At 38.6% G+C, this 20,344-nt stretch overlaps 2 protein-coding genes and 1 long non-coding RNA gene across 3 annotated transcripts; 2 read left to right on the top strand and 1 right to left on the bottom strand.

The window, feature by feature from the left end:
- The first annotated feature begins 451 nt into the window (after positions 1-451).
- On the top strand, positions 452-3,414 carry LOC111908830 (pentatricopeptide repeat-containing protein At4g19220, mitochondrial). Its single transcript, XM_023904662.2, has one exon. It carries the CDS (start codon positions 544-546, stop codon positions 3,331-3,333), a length of 2,790 nt encoding a protein of 929 aa, XP_023760430.1. The 5' UTR covers positions 452-543; the 3' UTR covers positions 3,334-3,414.
- Positions 3,415-3,532: 118 nt separating this feature from the next.
- On the bottom strand, positions 3,533-8,641 carry LOC111908917 (nudix hydrolase 3). The gene is made up of 21 exons (XM_023904739.3): positions 8,495-8,641; positions 7,908-8,087; positions 7,628-7,705; positions 7,400-7,496; positions 7,087-7,220; positions 6,780-6,861; positions 6,592-6,678; positions 6,396-6,502; positions 6,090-6,261; positions 5,702-5,934; positions 5,546-5,627; positions 5,387-5,452; positions 5,202-5,279; positions 5,033-5,128; positions 4,823-4,929; positions 4,564-4,732; positions 4,404-4,487; positions 4,220-4,314; positions 4,031-4,121; positions 3,784-3,930; positions 3,533-3,676 (listed from the first exon to the last, which is right to left on the bottom strand). Exons 1-21 carry the CDS (start codon positions 8,578-8,580, stop codon positions 3,617-3,619), a joined length of 2,331 nt encoding a protein of 776 aa, XP_023760507.1. The 5' UTR covers positions 8,581-8,641; the 3' UTR covers positions 3,533-3,616.
- A 6,083-nt stretch (positions 8,642-14,724) lies between these two features.
- Positions 14,725-15,708, top strand: LOC128129332 (uncharacterized). The gene is made up of 3 exons (XR_008227187.1): positions 14,725-14,837; positions 14,923-15,010; positions 15,533-15,708. It is a non-coding gene; the product is annotated as an uncharacterized LOC128129332 (long non-coding RNA).
- The last annotated feature ends 4,636 nt before the right edge of the window (positions 15,709-20,344 follow it).

Here is a 20,344-nt window from a genome sequence, read left to right as displayed (position 1 = left end):
CGTAGTAGGAGTTGCCGGTAAGTAGAAAAAAGAAAAAATATCGAAAAATTTACACTGCGTATAAAAAAAGGAGGGGTTGTCGGTGCCACTGCGGGCACCCAAAGAGAACCGTCTATGTCATCAATGATAGTCTCATGTTAGATGTCGTGAGAAAAAATCCTAAATAAATCATTCATAAGTACTGAATTTGTACAAAAACAAAAAATGACTTATTTTGAAAAAAAAAATATTAAGTACTAAATATGTACAGAAATATTAAGGACTAAATGTGTACAAAAGGAGAAATATATTACCCTAATAAGACATTTTTCCCGGCTAACCTGGAGTAACGGGTCATAAGGACTGGATGTGCACAATTTAAAAAAGTCAAAGAATAAACGTGGACGAAAAAAAAATTAAGTGATACAAATCAAAAAATAAATTAACAAGTAGTTATCCCAAATTTAAAACCAGCCATACAGAAGCATAGAAATGTTATCATCCTTTAGATTCGTTTCAATGAACTGAAAAATGCCTATCAAAATATAATAACAACATCGACGCATGATTCGTTGGGCAAGTCTACTTTGCAAATCTTTGAAAACGATTCCTTCTTCGTTCCCACTCAATTTCGTTCCATTTTCTGCCTACAAAACCTGCAACAATCGCTTGCTGTTGCCCATCATCACTTCTCCTATTTTGGCCAGACTTTTTCATGGGCCCTGCCAACCGTTCGATGAAATGCCTAGGAGAACTCAAAGCTTTTTCGCTATTGGGTTTTTTGATGTTCTAAATCTTGTTGAGTTATGTAAAGTGAAACCCGATTTTAGAAACATAGTCAATGTCCATGCCTTAGCATTGAAGGTCGGTGTTCTCGATCATCTCCCCACTTCCACGTCTCTTATTATAGCTTATACACGAGCAGGACATTATCCTTCTTCTTTGGCACTTTTTGGTGAGGTTTCTTGCAAAGATGTGGTACTTTGGAATGCAATGATGACATGTACAATCGAAAATGGACAGTTTACAGATTCAATAAGCTTCTTTGTTCAAATGCTACATCAAGGAATCAAGTTTGACTCTGTAACTCTAGTGATTGCCATTTCAGCATTGACAACCATTACAAATAGTTTGCTATATCTACAGGCTGTTCATAGTTTAGGCCTAAAGCTAGGTTTACTTTTTTACTCTGATCTATGTAATGCTCTTATCAATGCACATGCTAAATCTGGTGATTTGGAGTCCTCAGAGAGCATATTTATGGATTCCAAAGTGAAAGACAAATTTTCATGGAACTCTATGATTACTGGTTGTTTAAGAAACCATCATCCTGAAAAATCTTTATGGTATTTCAAGAACATGGTTTCTAGTGGAACACAAGTCGATGATGTCAGCTTATCATGTGCTATTGCAGCTTCAAATTCTTTGCTAAATCTTCATAATATTGGTAAGACTCTTCATGGGTTTGGAATAAAACTTGGATTAGATGAAACCCCTCATGTTTCTGTCCAAAATGCCCTTGTTTCATTGTACTCAAAATGTGGAGATATTGATGCTGCTGAGATTCTGTTTAGAGGGATTTATGATAAGGATTTGGTTTCTTGGAATACAATGATTCAAGGGTTTGCTTCAAATGGAATGATTCTTGAAGCATTTCATCTTTTCAGTGAAATGCAATTTATAAAATCTTCCATCCAACCGGATACAGTGACAATACTTTCTGTGCTTTCATTATGTGCAGAATCAATGCTTTTAAGAGAAGGGAAAACCATTCATGGATTCTTTATAAAAAGATTGCCCACATTTGACCTAATATTGAATAATAGTCTTATGAACATGTATTCCAAATGCTACCAAATAGACAAAGCCGAAAATTTGTTCATGTCTATAAAAGATAAAGATTTGGTTTCTTGGAATACGATGATATCCGGATACACCCAAAATGGGAATTCAAGATTTGCTCAAATCCTATTCAAGAAACTATTGTATCAATGTTTGGAATGCAGTTTATCAACTGTTCTAGCAATCCTTTCTTCTTGTGATTCACCTGAATTTCTTAAATTTGGGGAATCTTTACACAGTTGGGAGTTGAAATTAGGGTTCTCGAACAATATCCACGCGATTAACTCCTTAATCTTCATGTACACCAATTGTGGAGACTTAAAAGCTTCTTATAAATTATTACAAAGTGTTTCAAAAGTTGTAGACACAGCATGTTGGAATGCCATGATCACAAGCTGCACACAAAACAGATACTTTCTAGAAGCTTTAAAAACTTTCAACTTAATGAGACAAGAAACATACACAAAACCCGATTCCGTTACCCTCGTAAGCGTCATATCTGCTTCCGGAACCCTGGAATCAGTGATTCCGGGTAAACTAGCTCACGGAATCGCACATAAAACTTTATTTGATCGAGATGTTCGTGTACAAAATGTGTTGATCACAATGTATGGAAAATTCGGGGACATCGAGAGTGCGAGTTTAGTGTTTGACTTGTGTGTTGACCGGAATCTTTGCTCATGGAATTGCATGATTTCGGTTCTTTCTCAAAACAAGGAAGCGAAAACCGCGTTACGTTTGTTTAAAAACATGGATTTTGAACCTGATGAGATCACAATTGCGACTATTTTATCATCATGTACGCATTTAGGAACAATCAGATATGGAAAACAAATCCATGGATATATTTTAAGATCAAATTTTCACAAAAACAGTTTCATAAACGCTGCACTTATCGACATGTATAGCAATTGCGGGAGGCTCGACATTTCCATCATCATATTCCGTTCTTCATCGGAAAAGACAATTGCAAGTTGGAATTCAATGATTTCCGCATACGGGTTTCATAGCGAAGGTCGTAAGGCAATTGAGGTGTTCAACGAAATGGTAATGACCAAAATACCCCCAACAAAAACGAGTTTCATAAACTTGTTATCGGCTTGTGGTCATTCGGGGTTGGTGGAAGAAGGGGTCGGGTATTATAATTGTATGTTTGATGAATATGGTGTGGAACGGGTCACGGAGCATAATGTTTGTGTGGTGGATATGTTGGGTAGATGTGGGAGGTTGAGTGAGGCTTATGAGTTTATAGAGAAGATGGTGTTGAGAGATGAAGGTGTTTTGGGGGCGATGTTGAGTTGGTGTAGTTATTATGGGGATGTTGAAATGGGGAAGAAAGTAGGTGAGATTCTTTTTGATTTGGAACCTCAAAAGGCAGGGTACTATGTTTGTTTAGCGAATGCTTATGTTGGTGTTGGAAGTTGGAGTGATGCTGTGAAGTTGAGAAAGTATGTGGAAGATATGAGGTTGAAAAAACCGGGTGGTTATAGTTTAGTTGATATCGGTTTGTAATCAAAGTTGATACGCATTCATTCAAGATGGGAGAGGAAAATGTTATATTTCAAAAAATGGCAATATTTATGACTTCATCAACCTTGTAAACATCATATTCTATTTCTAATGATATATATATATATATATATATATATATATATATATATATATATATATATATATATATATATATATAGTTTAAACTACACAACAATAGTTGAAAACATTAGGAGTCGAACAATTTCTTGAGAATAAACTAATTAAAGGTAATTTCAAAATCAAGAAAGACTACAAAAGTTGATCACTTTTTGTGCAGTAAATTTGTAACAACTGGAAAATCCGGTGCTATATCAACTGGGACCTGTAAATTCATCAAACAAGGAGATAAAAATTTAAAAATTAAACCTATTAAAGTAAGCACATAAGTCAAAAAATCTACAAGCTATGAACATAAGTTGAATTTTTTACCTCAACCCTTGCCAATTTTCCCAAAGCAGTGTTGAGAGGTTGTGTCATTTCACCGTATTCTTCTAGAAGCTTCCGAGCAGCATCTTTGTCTCCTTTGGCTTGGATCGTTAGTATTTCCCTACTTAACCCCTCAACCGCACCTTCAATCTTATTATTTCAACATATATATACAACAATTAATTAAAAAATGTAAAATTATATTTTGATTTTGAATTTAAAAAAAAAAGTTTAGGGAAAACATTATTACCTTATCAAAGTCAACAGAGAACGTCTCCCCAGGATGCAAAACAAAGGCTCCTTTTTCAAATAGCCAGTTAAACTGTAGTGCTTGTCCTTTGCTGATATGTTTTGAATAAAAAGAAAATAAAAAAAAATCCATTAGTGCTATAAATATGGAGGAAAAGTTTATAAAAAAATTGCTGATTAGTTGAGTTACCCATGAGCTTCCTCTAACCCGAAACGTACTGATCGAAAGCAGCCAGCAAGGAAAGAAACATAGATGGACTTTACAAGGGTCTTTGGAAGTAAATTCTGGTCAACCCCATACAAAATAAAAAGTCAAACATAAAGAGGATATGACAAATTGACAATGACAACTATACTTTTTTTTATCAACTGACCTTTGAAATAAGGAAATTAAGGGCCCACAAGCCGACAATGTCCGCTTTAGCTTCTTCAAGAGCCGAGTGAAGTTCTTGTAGCTCCTGTTTCATCAAGGAAACAAAAAAAAATCATTCCAACGATTCCATTCCGTTTCCGAATTCCATCAGAGAAACTAACCAATCGCACAGTAGACGTTTGACCACTAGGAAGTGTTATTGTATGTGGTCCAATACCATGACAGCATTCATGACAAATTGTGTGAGTGAAAAAAGAGTCAAAGTCAACTAGCTCCCTTTGTTCCTTTACAATACACAAGTCTGCTATAGGCTGAAGAATTAGCTTGAACCTGTTACATCATTTTTACAAAACTAGTCATAAAAACATGTTATTAAGAATCAAGATATATTATATAATCATGGAATATTTTTCACTTTACTTTGCCTCAGAAATGTTTTTCAACATGACCATTGATGAACCACGATCTTTTACAATACGCTCATCATTCGGAAGATTAAAGGCAACAGTTTGTGGGCCCTTCACATCCTGCATTAAAATTATAAATCAAAATGTCATATCTTAACTTACAAGCTTTCCAGGGCTATTTTTGATGATGAGGGCATTTGCGTCTTTTGTGACATTAACTTACCCCTGAATTATACACAAGCTGGATGACACGAATAGGTGCAGATATCACATCTTGTGATTTGTACATGTTGTCCATTGGAAGATTTTGCTCCAAGACCTAAATACTTTCATTAATTAGATAAAAAAATATATATTAAATAATATTTATCATAGTAAATCCAAAATCACACCTGCAAATTATCCCCAAAGAGTTTAAGTTGAGCAGTTGCTTTATCATCCCGAATTCCAATAAATGTCTCAAATGTCGCCTAAAGAAAAATCACAAAAATCTTTTAAATGACTTTTTTAAAAAAAAAAAACTTTTTACCATGAAATCATAGTGAAATGCACAAAAGAATAAGAAAAAATACAATACCTTGTATCCAAATAGTACATCTTCATAAGTCTCATATGGACCAATAGTAACATCCAGCTTAGAATCCTTAAGAAGATGAAAAAAAAATTAAAAGCAAATTTGATATAAAAAAAAAAATAAGACAAATCATATAATGGATTAACTAAATTGTGCACTGACCAATTCCATCCAAGCTATATCAGAGTCATAATAGTCATTTGAGAGAAAAGCATCAGCCTTACTATGTAACAATCTCTTCAAACTACAAAAATGTGAATTAACTTTATACGTATGAATTAATGGATATAATAAAATTTAATAAAATGTATAGAATACCTAGGTGAAGTGGTTAAATCCCCTGCTTTATGCAATAATTCAGCTGCTTTTGAAAGAAAGGCAGAATATTCTTGAGAGAATGGAATGATATAGAGATCACTTGTGGGATTAGGATTACTAATAACTGCTATATTTTTGGAATGAGAATCACTATGCCTTCTAATAACATTGAAAAAGCCTGTTACATCTTGTTTTTCATTATCTGAAAGCCCTTTCTTCCATAATTCAAATTCCTTCCATAATAAACGAAAGAGTGAAATGTAAGTAATAGCAATGTTATCCATATACAAAGCAAATAAATAGAAATATAATGAAATAGGTTGCTATAAAGCACAAATAAATGGAAGTATATAGCAATTTATAAGTATATGAAACATAAAAAAATTACCATTTTATCCATGTCTGGAGGGTAAAAGCTGGCACCAGGTGGTTTCACAAGGGGAAATGCAGCTTTGTATTCTAGACCTTTCCAACCAGCCACCTTCCTTGTTGCTTCCGGAAGCAATTTCACAGCAGAGTCTGCAGTTGTCAGAAAAGCTTCATTTTCATCAAGACAAGACCTGTCAAAGAAACCATTTACCATTTTACCCTTTTTCAGATCACATATAGTATAGTCTTGATGACAATCTTTTTGAGAAGATCTTTTAAGAGAGACACTGCTAGAGTATGTTTAGGGGTAGGATGGTAATCTTACCATGGACTCTTATTTATGGAATAATACTTCCATTTTAACATGTCAAACTCAGATACTTGAGCATGCCCTTTTAACCATTCCCTTAAAGACGAATTGCTAGACCAAACCTGATTCAAAGAAAAAAGGGTATAGAAATAAGAAGAAAAATAAAGCATTTGCATTTATTTAAAAAAAAGAGAGAGAAAAACTGAAAGACCTGCTCATAAAAAATATCATCCATTATTCTTGCAGCTTGAATGAGTAAAACCAAAGCTTCCTTGTCCTCCTTGGAGAGACCTATCAACTGCCATACAAGAATTTGATTAAATTTCTTTTTTCAAATTAATAAGTTCCAAATTATAAATTTATAATAGTAAAAATAAAGAAATTAAGGAAAAAACAGACCTCTGCATCAAGTGAGATAGGAGCATAACGGTTGAGCTTCTTTTGCAGAAGCAAACCTCGTGCTTCCATGTTGTTTTGGTACCTATCAAGAACTCCAATTAATATTTAATTAATGGTTCAATTTAATAAACAAAAAAAAAATCTTTCAATTTGGTGGTATAAATATCCTTCATTTCAAATTTTATTTCCTTTCTGTTTAAACAAACAATCCAAGTTAATCCTTCAACTCAATGTTATAATGTTATGGTTTCACTTTCACTACTATTTATGTATACATATAAGAGTGCTTCTATGCTCAAAGTTGTACCTTTTGCAAATTATGTCAAAAAGTTGACCATATTGTCCCTCCAAATTGTAAGGTACATATTCAGGGTCTCCTTTAACAAGTAGGCTCTTGTACTCCTCAATAGAGATATATTTAACAGCTGAAACTTCAGATTCCTACAATGGAAAAAGAAATTTCGTTTTTTTTGAGTTTAATTGGTAAAATTCAAATCTATCATTCCTTAAATGTAATTAATTATTGATAAACTGAACACATGTGGTTTACTAGTTTATTAGGGCATGTCTTATTTTGGTATATTTTCCCAAAAATAAACGATGATTGGATAACACAATACCTGTAAAGTAAAAGCTTCCAATGGAATTGGGGCTAATGTTGTTACAAGATAAACATCATCAAATTCATTATCAATGAACTTCCCACCATTTGTAACACTACAACCAAATGCAAAGACAATAATATCATTTCAAAAAGGAATGATCATTGTTTATACAAGATTCTTTAAGCTAACATTTGAAAACGTGTAATGATCTTTAAAGAATTTAGAAGCACAATGAAAGTCTACCATTCTTGCAGGAAAACAAATAGCAATTCAAAGGCATCATTCGGGAGGTTAACACCAAGCTCTTCTAAAAGCTCCCTCCTGCAATCATACGACATTTTCAAGTCATATAACTATAAACTAAAGGGTTTAACAAATATAGCATACACCCGTAGCCAAAATGCATAAAGATTCCCATTCAAATTCGTTACTTGTGGAAGAACAACCTTTTTGCAGAAAGATTCCCAATCAACAAATTTTATCAAAAAAGGTTTTCAACTTTCAATAGCATCTGATAATCTACCTGGCTGTGATAAGGGACGCATCTCCAGCAGATACATGACCTGCACTAGAGATATCCCATAATCCAGGCCATGAATCCTTGTGATCAGCACGTTTTTGCAGAAGAAGTTGTTGTGTACTTTCAGCAAAAATCCATACATGAACAGCTCGGTGATAATCCCCATCTCTGTGAACGGCGCTTCTGTAGAATGTTGGATTGGAAAATAAACACAAATATCCCATGAAACTTCATATCAAACAGATTGTAAACTGGAAGACAGTCTCTAAGAAAATAAGGTCAAACCTAGGAGTTACAAATTCAAACTTGATATGGAGTATTTTACAAATTAATCGTCAGTTGTCTGTCATGAAGAACTTGTGTCTAACGTTATAGTCTGTAATCCGAATCCCAGAAATCACAGAACTATTGAACTTGATAATCCGTTCCCTTTTATCAGTTTCTTATAAACGGAGTAACGAAACCCGAATCAAAATGTTTAACTCGCGACAGAAAACTGTGATCGATCACGTCACGCTATTTTGACATGGGGTTACTTTCAAAAACGTAAAATTGATCAGAAGATTATCTATTTTAGCAAGGAATCTGACCTGGGTTTAGAAATACCAGTTTTCAGACCGGTTTTAGTGAGGACATCAAAGCGTTCTTCTTCATGTAGTTCATCGCCATCGCCCATTGTTTTATTTTACTTTGTTTCTTTCTTGCTTGGTTAATTTTAAATCCTCCAGAGTGTAGGATTCACCGGTTATATACCATCAATTTGCAACGGATGAATATCAATTTATATTATTTTTTGTTTTTTCAAATTTATATAATTCAATATGTTCTATATAAAATTTAGTGGTTATTGTCCCTATTGCCCAATAATGTTTAGTATAATGGTTTAAGTGGTTTATCATGGTTTTTTTTTAACCTTCGAAGGATACCGACTTGTGTTTTTAGGTTTTAAAAGGTCATTATGGAAAATTTGATGAAGTCATCCGGTAAACCTATCCTAATCATCATATGGTATATGCCGGGTTGGTCTCCCTCATCCTAATCATCAGTTGCCATGTTGGTTTCCCATCAACAAATTTACTTTATGTAGAAATAAGTAATCGATTAACCAGCCACTGTAACATGTTGAAGTTCTACTCCGGTAATGTAATTCCTCACCTCTATCCTAACCATCACCTGCATCACCGATAAAAACTCTGCACTAAATGGCAGAACCACCTTCATTAAATGGCAGAACTACCTTCTCTGGCTGCTCAATCGGTGGTCGGGATACATGAAGTTGCTGCTTCGCCGCCAAAATCTCCATCAGACAGGTTTCGCAGAGGATGTGTCACTGTCACCGATATCGACGAAGCTTCAAATGATTCGGTTACAGGAGCCGATATGTAACGCCCTGATTCTCAGGTATTAAATTAATCAAGAATTTCTTTAGTTTTTAAGCCCTACACGACGAGTAAATGATGCCCTACTCATCGAGTAGCGTCGACGCGGGATCGCGAAATTAGTGATCTACTCGCCGAGTCCATAAAGGGACTCGACGAGTAGGAGCTGGCAGAAGAAACCTTAAGTCACGGGTTCTGCACTCTATTTAAGGAGGCATAAGCCCTATTTAGCCTCCTTACAGTCAGCTAGAGCTCATAGAAAACCCTAACCGTGTATTGTGTCATTCTTGTGCATTGTAAGCTTGGAAAGAGGGCTTGGTGGAAGGAAGAACTTCGAGAAACAAAGGGATAGGAGCAAGGAAGGAGTGGAATCCGAAATCTACCTCAGTTAGCACCCATTAAAGGTACCAAGTCGACATCTTTATCTCTTTTCCCTTCTAGATCTCATATGGTGGAAATCTAGGGTTTTTATGGTTTAAGTAAGGTGATATTGCAAGACATAAGCTAGATCTGAAGTTGTAACTTCAGATCTAGACCATTCCCGAGTTCTAGATTCATAAAGTTCCTGTCTTGGTCGTGAATGAGGCCCCCCTTGTGCATGAAACCCATTAAGAGCTTAGTTTTGAGCATTAAGAACCTTTTTAGCCATGCATGCACGTAAAGTTTGCAACTTTATGAAAGACCCTAACTTTCATATTTATGAAAAACCCAAACTTTCATACTCGACAATATAGTTACTCCAAAACATGCTACTTGCATATTCATAAAAACAATATTTTACATTGATAAAGAGATTACAAACTACTGGATACAAACCGACTATTTTAAAGTGTTATATATTACATAACTTCCCAGGATTCTATAGTTTTATACATATGAGAGTGCAAAATACAATAGTTTCAAACTATTCATAAGCTTCTATCGATACAATAGTTTCAAACTATTCAAAAATCTTCTACCAGTATATAACTATACTGGATGCTTATCTCCTGCAATTTGTTAAACATTGAGAGGGTAAGCGGTGACGCTTAGTGAGTTCAATAATAGATACAATATAACGTTATGTCATATATACTTTAATATGTCAGAAGCAAAGAGGAACAAAGAACAACAAGGGTATATGTGAATCATGTGACAAACATTCCATATCAATCATTGATTTGATTTAAAGATATACAATCAATGAGACATAACAATTTCCATGCTTGATATACATCAATAAAGCTTTGGCCCAAACGGCGCAGAAGATATACAACTTCGGATTAACATTTTGGTAGATTTCAGGCTTAAAGCCCTGTCTAACCTTCTGCCAATACCATAGAATAGAATTCATTCTCTTACGGAGACATGTTCTACATGGCCAGAGGCTACATACCAGTACCAACGTGAATCTAAGTCCTTTCACTGATCACATGGTCAAAGGTATTTCTTTGCTATTAAAAATAGCAAATAAAACTAACCCGGAATAATAACACCGAAAGGCACGTAGCACATATAACACATAACATACAATTGTTCCTATATACTAAACTCACCGTGAAATAACCGGGGGCTAAAATATTAATTTGGGCAGTACTTCGGCTCTAAATATGACTTTCGTCGTTAAAAACCAGGAGTTTTCTTGAAAATCGGGCTCTGCGAAGGTAGAGCTTCGAAACCGAAAAGATAAATTTTTCGGGCCTCTCGGGAGTCTCGGGGCGTGTTTCGGGCTTTGGAATTAGTACCGGGGCTTCGGGGGAAGTGGAAGTAGAAGAAATATAAGTTTAGGGGTGAAAAGGGGCAAATTTCAAACATTTACCCGGGAGGTCTCGCACCCCTTATATAGGGCCGAGGTTCGGATCCGAAGCGAAGGCAAGATGGCAGGTGGCTGCGAGGCTCGGACCAGATGGCAGCTTCGGCGAGGCTCGGATGTGAGGAGTCATCAGCTTCAGGCGCGTCATCGGCTGGGTCTTCGGCTCGGAATAGCAGGCTCGCTGACGGCAGCCTCGGATTGGACCCAACTTCGGTCCAATGGGCAGGCTCCACGTTGGTGCGAGGGTGATCCGGAGGTGTCTCTTGCGAAGGTGTCCCAAGCTTAGTGGACCTCGGACTTGGTCCAATCAGAAGGCGACACAGCAACCTCGGTCCAATCAGCAGCGAACACGTGTCCGACACGTGGAAGCCTCGCATGCGAGGGTGACGTGGTAGTACTATTCATGCGAATTTTCTCGAAAAATGTGTCAAATCTTGTAAAATCCATAACTTTCGCATACGAGCTCCGTTTTTGACATTCTTTATATGCACGCGAAGCTAAAATTATGCTCTACAACTTTCGTTTAGACTTAGTTGGCTAATTTTGACTTTAGTTTTAATATTATTATTTTTAACAGACCGGGACAGGAAAATCCGTTAAAAATTCATAACTTCTTCATCCGACGTCCGTTTTCATCAGACTTTTTACCGTTGTATTACAAATGACGACGTTCAATTCTCGTTTAGGTTGTGTTGGCTAAAAATCACTCGATCTAAAATTCGAGTTTTTTAGCTGTCTACTGCTAAGCTGAAATTTCGAAAAATCATAACTTCCTCATACGAAGTCAGATTTTGGCGTTCTTTATATGAAAGTTGATTATTTTCACGAGTTCTAGAGCTTTCGTTTACATCACTAAGGCTAAAAATTAGTTTATCGAAAACTAAATTTTTACGCGACAAAGTATTTTCCGGATTTATCACGGATCTTCGTTTGGTCATAACTTCTTCGTTATAACTCGGATTTCGATGAGGTTTTCGCCTAAATGTTTCTAATGAGATTTTCTACAACTTTCAATAATAAAATTTTACTTATTCCAAATTTTATATTTTCACTATATTTCACTATTTGGTTTTTAATTAGAATCTCATAAGACTTCCAACATTTTATGAGTGATTCTAAACATAGTTTTACTTTATTTCTAGTAAAAACTATCTGTTAGAACTCAACATTCAAATTCACTTAATATTTCATAATATTATTTACTTAAAACACGATTTCAAAACGTGTATGTTACACTTTACGTGAAAGGAATGCCCTGGAAGCTTGGATCTGTAGTTTGGAGTTGTTGCATGGCTTAAAATGGGTCTGTATGGCTTAAGAACTAAAGGAACTCGGTGAGTCGCAAGGGCGACTCGGCAAGTCATATGAATATAGTCGTGAACTCGACGAGTTGGGAGAACAACTCGGCGAGTCCGATGAAGATTGCCATAGATTCGACGAGTTGCATGAACAACTCAGCGAGTTGGATGAGTTTTCGCCAAGTTAAGAATATGTGTGTATCAACGTGTTACTAGAAGGAAACTCGATGGGTGGCCGTAGGGCCTCAATCAAGAATCGTGGGAACTCGACGAGTCACCCCGGTAACTCGGCGAGTGGGTAAGGATTTCAAGGAACTCGGCGAGTAGCTGAGGGTACTCAACGAGTTAAGGTCAACATGGACTGTTGACCTTGACTAAGGACTTTGACTTTGACCAGGGTTAACTAGTTGGGTTATGAAGTACTCTGTGAGGATGAAGACTTATGAGCATGTTCGTATTATGGTAATAGGTGGTGGAGTCTTTGACGAGTGATCGGAGAGCTGTGATTTATTTACTGTAACACCCCGTTTATAAAATAAATAAATAAATATATAGAAGCCCTAAAATGAATAATAATTGAGCGAAGCGTTAGTTTCGAGGAGTTAAAAGTCATAATTATAGAAGTCAGGGTGCATTTGGTAATTTATGGACTTAAATTGAAGAGATTATGGAATCAAGGGGCTATAAGGTAAATATGGGACCAGAATTGATAAGAATTTGGATGTTGGGGGTTATTTTGTAAATTGTAGGATTTAAATTGAAAGGGTTTGGAAGGGGAGGACTGAAAGTGTAAAAATGATTAAAATGTTAATGAAATGACACGGGACTTAAACCCGTGCCTTTCCCCTCGTCGTATATCAAAACCCTAAACCTAGAGACCTTCTTTAGCCGCCATGGATAACCCTCTCAGCCGTCACCCTATCTTCCCCATCAAAGCGCCACCGTTAACTTATCATCGGAACACCACACGATCGCTGGACGTCGGGAGCAAGCTGAAAGGTCACGTGAATCGCCGGGGAACCTCCATTGGAGTCCGAAGCGTTGTTTTTTCGCTGCATAGGTCGCGAATTTCCGAGAAACTCCCGGTAAGGCCATCTGTCGCTTCTCCTTCCCTTTCCCTTCGTCCTTTTCATGTTTTTTACGTCGTGCTTGCCGGCTGTGGGTATCGGCAGCCCTTGAATCGCCGTTTCTGCTCATTCCGACGACCACAACCTCTTAGTCGGTGGTTAGGAGCTTGGTATCGTGTTGTTTTTGTGTATGAGGCTGCTGCCACGAGTTGAATGTGTAGCTATGGAAGTTATTTGACTAGAAACCCATCGCCACCACCACAAGGTGGTGGCTGCCACCGTGTTCTATCGCCCATTTCCGCTACCATCCACCATAGGAGGTGGTTGTGTGTGTTTATTATTAATTATGAAGAAGTATGTGTGATTTTTGGACAGGAACCACCACCATCACCACCATTGGAAATGGTGGCCACCGCCGCTGTGCCACTGCTGTTGCTATCGAACCACCGTACGCCACCGTGAAGTGGGTGATCGTGTGCATTCCCGAGCAAGAGGCGTATTTCTGGGTGTGTGTTAGAATAGTTAGTGTGTGTATGGTTATTTTTGGATTAAAAGCTCTGTAATTGTAATTAGCAAAATGAATAATAAAAAGAAACTCAAAGCCATCACCGTAAGGTGGTGGCCGCCGCCGTGGACCACCACTACCCGAGGTGGTAGTGGGTGGTGCCCCACTAGCAAACCCTAATGGGCTTAGAGATTGGTTTTGGGCCTATTGGGCCATGTTTGGGTGGAAAACCCTAATTATGAGTATTTGGGCCTCGGACTTATTTGGACCCACTTTTGGGCCATTGGGATTGGATTGTGAATTAAGCCCAAACTATTCCATGCCATTTATCTAATAGAGTAAAGAACTTAATGGACTAAGTCCTTAATGAGCTAATTGAGAAAATCTTAATATTTGAGAAATTATCAGGACACACACGGGAATTATTTAATAAGTGAAATATTAAATAATAATCATTGGCAGAAATTAATCTAAGAAATAATGGACGTAATGGATTAAGTCCTTAGTGGGTTAAGCCCTTAATGGGTTAAGTGAGAAACACTTAACCCTAATTATTATTTTATGAGAAACCCTAATTTCACTTGGGCTTTGTGTTGGGCCATCCAAGAATAATCAAATGGACTAGAGTAATTAGTTGGGCTCTAGGGTAAGGCCCGTATGAAGGATTAGGCCCAATTTGGAAAATTGGGCCATAGTTTGGGCCTAGATGGTTGTATGATATTGGGCCCTTAGAATGAGATATGTTGGACCAGATTGAGCAACTGGGCCTTAAGGGAAGTCCATGTAGAGGTTTGGGCCCAATTTGGAAAATTAGGCCATATGTTGGGCTTTGATCCCTAGTTGACTTTGGGCCTATGGATTGGGCCTTGGGCTTGGGTAAGCCAAGCTAGAGGTAATGTAGTAATTACCCAAAATATGTATTTATAGTTATGTGTTAGAACCCAATTATTAATTGGGTGTTATTTTGGTTTTGACAGTTCGGGAATCTGTCATCCAGCAGCTAAGGTTGAGTCTGCGGGACTTCAGCAGTATGAGATTGTGTCTACGGGACTTCAGCAGTGTGAGGTGAGTTTCCTTCCAGTAGGAATGGGTCTACGGCCATAATGCCTAACGTTTAGTTAGCAGCCAGTTTCGGACTTCGGTCCGATGCAGTAGTTCAGGGTGCTTGATGTCTTTGTGATTCAAGCATGTCTATGTGTTATGTGTTCCGGACCTCAGTCTGATGCAGTATGCAGTATATGTGTTTATGCTAGTTGATATGTGTTTATGATATGCTATGTTCAGTCAGTTTCGGAATTCGGTCCGATGCAGGGGACAAGGTCCCAGTCAGTTCCGGACTTCGGTCCGATGCAGGGGACAAGGTCCCAGTCAGTTCCGGACTTCGGTCCGATGTAGTTTCCGGACTTCGGTCCGATGCAGAGGGCAAGGCCCTGGTCAGTTTCCAGACTCCGGTCCGATGCAGTTTCCGGACTTCGGTCCGATGCAGTGGGCAAGGCCCAGTATGTGCTTTATATGTTATTGTATGGTATGTGGTAGTTTGGGGGAGCTCATTAAGCTTCGTGTTTACAGTTTCAGTTTTGGTTTCAGGTACTCAGTTTTCAAAAGAGGAGCTCGAGAAGATTGCAGTGCACACACCATTTGTTCAGCCTGGGATGTTTATACTCTGATATACTTGACATGTGTTATAATATTTTGAGATACATTGTTTACGATTTTTATACGAGGTTTATTGACTATGGTTTTTATTATTAAATTAAACGAAATTTTCAGACTGTGTTTTTGGGATGTTACAAGTTGGTATCAGAGCCTTGGTTTGAGGGATTCGGGCGCACTCACGAGTGTGTCTGAACTCAAACTAAGGAAGTGGTATAAAGTTTTCAAGAGAAAAACCATGGTTACAAAAGAATTTTGAGAAAAGAAAACAATTTTAGAAAAAGTATAAAGAAAAGACTTTTAGAAAAAGCGAAAAGAGTTTTGAAAAGAGAAAAGGGTGTGGTGCATGCGATCAGCCGAGCTCAAGTAAGTACTCCCAAATTACCCATACAAGCTTATGTTATGATTATCAGTTTCAGTTATATTAGAACAACATGCTAGAATAGGACTGAGGATCTAGGAGGATGCCTTATATGCCTGTTTTATGTGTTTCAACTTTATGAGAATTGCATGCTAGTGTTGAGTAGACATCAGTAGGATAGCCTGGTTAGGTTATGCCTGATAGTATGAGCTTAGCATTGTATGTTAGTGCAGATTAGTCAGTATGACAGCCAGAGTGGTATATGCTTGATTATGTACTCGATACCCGAATGCTGCTTGCTTTGTGCTTTTAGGAGTTCTAGTTGTGTTTCACTAACTAGTGAAATAGTATGTCAAGTTACATATTGCCAGGACTAAATAACTTCAGAAGGTTAGGTCTAGCTCTATTTCGCAGCTCTCGTTTGAGTCCAACCGTTATAGGGTAGGATCCCTCATTCGAAGAATTATCTAGTCTGAGTGATATGTAATAGTATTCGCGAGCTAGTTAGGGGAAGGAAATAGGGATTTCTTATGCAGCTGATGGCGGAGAGTGGGTCAGAGATTTCCCTAGGGTAAGCCTAGGATGGTAGTAGCAGAGATCAGTAGCAATAGTAGTGACTTGGTGGAGTCAAGGCAGTTCTTGAGGAAAGTACGGATAGATGTGGAAGATAGTATGGGCCTATACTACTGAAAGCAGAGGATCCGTACTCGAATCAAGGAAGGCTGAGATGAATCCAGGAAACTTGTAGTGTGTGAGATCCCTCAAGTTTGGATGAGTATTGTGATATTAGTGATGGAATGTTGCCAAGTATAGTGGCGCTACGTGGTAGGCCAGATGGTAGTTTTGGTGTCGACAAGGGATCAGGCTCGGACTCTGGAGCCGGGCAGATTGATGATCAGATGAGGGAGTTCATTCCATCTGAGAATTTCACGCAGTATCATTGACCAGACTTCTGTGATCCTCAGTGTGATCAAGGAGGGCATTATAGAGATTTGTGATGAGAGACCGAGTGCATTCTACACTGAGATAGCAATCATGATAGAGACCCATACGTTGATGTTTTGGGAATTTAGAGTTTGTGAGGCTTCAGATTGTCATGGGGGTTACGGACCCCACTGTTAGCGGTAGATGGTTAGCAGATGTCACCAACACTTTTCATACCAAACATTGTCTCGAAAGGAGACAAGATCTGACCTACTTCCTGTCTCCTGAGGGATAGAGCACGAGATTGATAGGAAGAGGTTGGTAGTAAGTTGAGTGATGACGTGGTTGATGATATTTCATGGGACGACTTCCATACCAGATTCTGGGCAGAGAGTGCCCATGCGATTGAGGCACAATAGTTAGCGCAAGAGTTATTAGATCTCCACTACACGACTGAGACTGTGGCACAGATCACTGCTAAGTCTCGGGAAAGAGCTTATATGGTACCCCCAGTATGCAGCTGATGAGGAAATGAATAAGGTAAGTTATCAGAACATACCACAGAATGATAGCAAGTAGATCGGGAGTACCTCGGGGTGTGAGACCCTGGGTGATATGACTTCCAAAGCTCGAGAGCGGGATATTGACTTAGAGCACACTGGGAAGAGGGAACCAGATCAATTGCTTATGGTGAGGGGTCTCTGGAGGAGACCGTAGATTTCAGATTAGCTTTCGAGAGACCAATAGGACCAGATTCGGTGCAGCACTTGCGGGAAACTGCACAACGGAGCCTTTCGTTCCAGAGGTTTAAGTAAGTGTAACCCTGATTTATCCTCAGTTTGTGTCTCAATTATATTTTCAAGAGATGTCATATGCCAAATGCATATCGAGAAGCATTAGTGAATAGTGATAGAGAAATTCCTCAAGTTTCAGGAGTGGGAGAGTACAACGTCATCTTGGTTTATTCCAAAACTAAGGAGCAGCACGAGAAGCACCTGAGGGGAGGTGCTAGAGACTTTGAGGAGGGAGAGAATTTTCGCAAGGTTCTCTAATTGTGAGTTTTGGTTGCGTGTGGTACAATTTCTTGGGCACCTTGTCAATCCGAAGGATATTCTAGCCAATCCGGCCAAGATAGAGGCCGTGATGCAGTGGGAGATTCCGAGGTCTCCAATTGAGATTCAGAGCTTCCTAGGTCTAGCCGGTTATTACCGAAGATTTATTTGGATTTTTATAAGTTCTGTGATCTTTTGGATTAGCTGGTGTTGAACACTAGCAATGATAAGCATGGTTTCTACCAGATTGGTCATGGGTGGTAAGAAGGATTGAGAATCCTTCCAGTATTGTGCATTGTGGAATGTTGAAGCTAAGTGGGGGAGAACCGTCTAGGGATTCAGAAGTAGGAGCAGTTTTGAAACTGTGATAAGCTTCGCATCTTTGTCAGGAAGGAAGACAACTCAAGTGGATGTATAGTTTGAGGGTAGTGTGAAATGGAAGTTCGGAAAAACTTGCTCATGATGAGATCGCGTTATTGGAATGAATGCCAGCAAGCCTTAGGGAATCAGTTTGGGGATTCCAGTCAGGAAATGGGTTTAGTTTTGGATGCTAGGTCGTGTGTATGTTTGACGTTGGATGTGTTCGGATCTGTAACCAGCGAATGAGATAGTGTCAGAGTGTTGTAAGTCTGCGGGTGTAGTCGTAGCATTCACTAGTAGCCAGATAGTGTTAGAGTGTTGTAAGTCTACGGGTGTAGCCGTAGCGTTCACTAGCAGCCAGATAGTGATAGGGTGTTGTAAGTCTGCGGGTGTAGCCGTAACATTCACTAGTAGCCAGATAGTGTTAGAGTGTTGTAAGTCTGTGGGTGTAGCCATAGCATTCACGAGCAGCCAGATAGTGATAGAGTGTTGTAAGTCTATGGGTGTAGCCGTAACATTCACTAGGTTGGTAGATAACGTGAGTGCATTGTTAGAACGCGGAAAGAACAGTAGTACCCACCAGTTCGGGTGTAACAGTGAGGAAATGGAAATCCATGGATTGGATTTCGGAATTTCCCAGACAGATTAGACCTGGTTAAGCCAGTGATAAGATTGTAGAAGCGTCACTATAGAGATGAGAGCAAGGAAGCAGTGGACTGCTTAAGGTCATTTATGACATAAGGCTACCAGTGGTCATGTAGCAATCACTTTTAGCTTTGGGTTTGGTGACGTCAGGATTCGACGCATGGATCCAATCAGTTAGATCAGAAGGCCGTTAGGGCCACAGTGATAAGATAACTAGTAGCAGCTAGATCCATAGAAGGATTTCATTCAGAAGTCACGCGAGGTGGCTAAGCAGGGAGTCCTTTGGCTCTACAGTTGGGCTGGAACCCGATATTTCAGATGATTGGCGGAAAATTGAAACCAGGTAGGTCTCGGTAGATGTCGGGAAGCAGCCATGTGGCAGCATATAGTTTCAGACAGTTCAGTGTTTCAGGCAGTTCAGTGTTTCAGGCAATTCAGTGTTTTAAGCAATTCAGTGTTCAGGCAGTTCAGTGTTTCAGACAGTCAGTGTTTCAGGCAGTTTAGTGTTTTTAGACAGATCAGGGATTCAGACAGTTTTGGGTCTCCATCAGTAATGGTATTTGAGGATCTCATGTATGATAAGCGTAAGAGATTGCTGAGTAATTCTTAGTCACCCACCGCGGGGTTCAGCTATAATGATTCAGTATGAGTGGTCTGTTAGGGATTCAGATCATCTAGAGATAGCAAACGTCAGACAGAGTACATGTAATCTTGTTGCGAGGAATTCGTTCACTTGAGGGTTTTAGGGCTTTGCGAAGATTGGTCATGGCTACTCTAGTAGGGCTAGGGTGTGCCTAGGATGGTGTAACGCCCGTAGATCCGGGCTAGTCAATTTAGAGGCAATAGGGGTCGAAAATGACTTTTTGGCAAAAGATTATTTATAATAAATGGTCTTAACCAAGTTGTAGATTATGTCACAAGGTTTCCGTACATATAAGGAACACCGAAATCCGAGTTATAACGAAGAAGTTATGGCCCGTCGAAGTTTTACGGCAAAACCAGCATGGCACCGGGAAGCGTAAATGGTGAATTTACGATAGAGCGAGATTTAGCCTTATCAATATAAACAAAAGTTGTAGAATATGTTAAACTAAGAACATCGATAAAAAGAACGCCCAAATCTGACTTCGTATGAAGAAGTTATGATAGCCGACATGACCTAAATGATAATTGAATATCTCATTAAGAGTAGCATAACGAGAAAAAAGATGGGCGAAAACGGACATCGGATGAAGAAGTTATGAGGATTTAACGGACCAATCCTGTCCCGGCCTGTTAATAATATAAAATTTAAAATCGAGCAAAAATTAGCCGACGGATTCTAAACGAAAGTTGTAGAGTACGTTCCCACCGTCACGTGGATATAAAGAACGTCGAAAATGGAGCTCGTACGCGAAAGTTACG

The sequence above is a fragment of the Lactuca sativa genome, chromosome 9, assembly GCF_002870075.4.
Source record: "Lactuca sativa cultivar Salinas chromosome 9, Lsat_Salinas_v11, whole genome shotgun sequence".
Classification (NCBI taxonomy): domain Eukaryota; kingdom Viridiplantae; phylum Streptophyta; class Magnoliopsida; order Asterales; family Asteraceae; genus Lactuca; species Lactuca sativa.
The sequence above is the reverse complement of the archived record's forward strand: the minus strand, read 5'-3'. Positions and strand labels throughout refer to the sequence as shown.

Coding starts and splice junctions, on each gene's coding strand:
- LOC111908917 (XM_023904739.3), bottom strand. CDS start 8,580: ATGGGCGATGGCGATGAACTACATGAAGAAGAACGCTTTGATGTCCTC. Junction 7,497..7,627: donor TTTGTTTTCCTGCAAGAATG/GTAGACTTTCAT, acceptor ATTTGGTTGTAG/TGTTACAAATGGTGGGAAGT. Junction 5,280..5,386: donor ATGTACTATTTGGATACAAG/GTATTGTATTTT, acceptor ATTTTTCTTTAG/GCGACATTTGAGACATTTAT.
- LOC111908830 (XM_023904662.2), top strand. CDS start 544: ATGATTCGTTGGGCAAGTCTACTTTGCAAATCTTTGAAAACGATTCCT.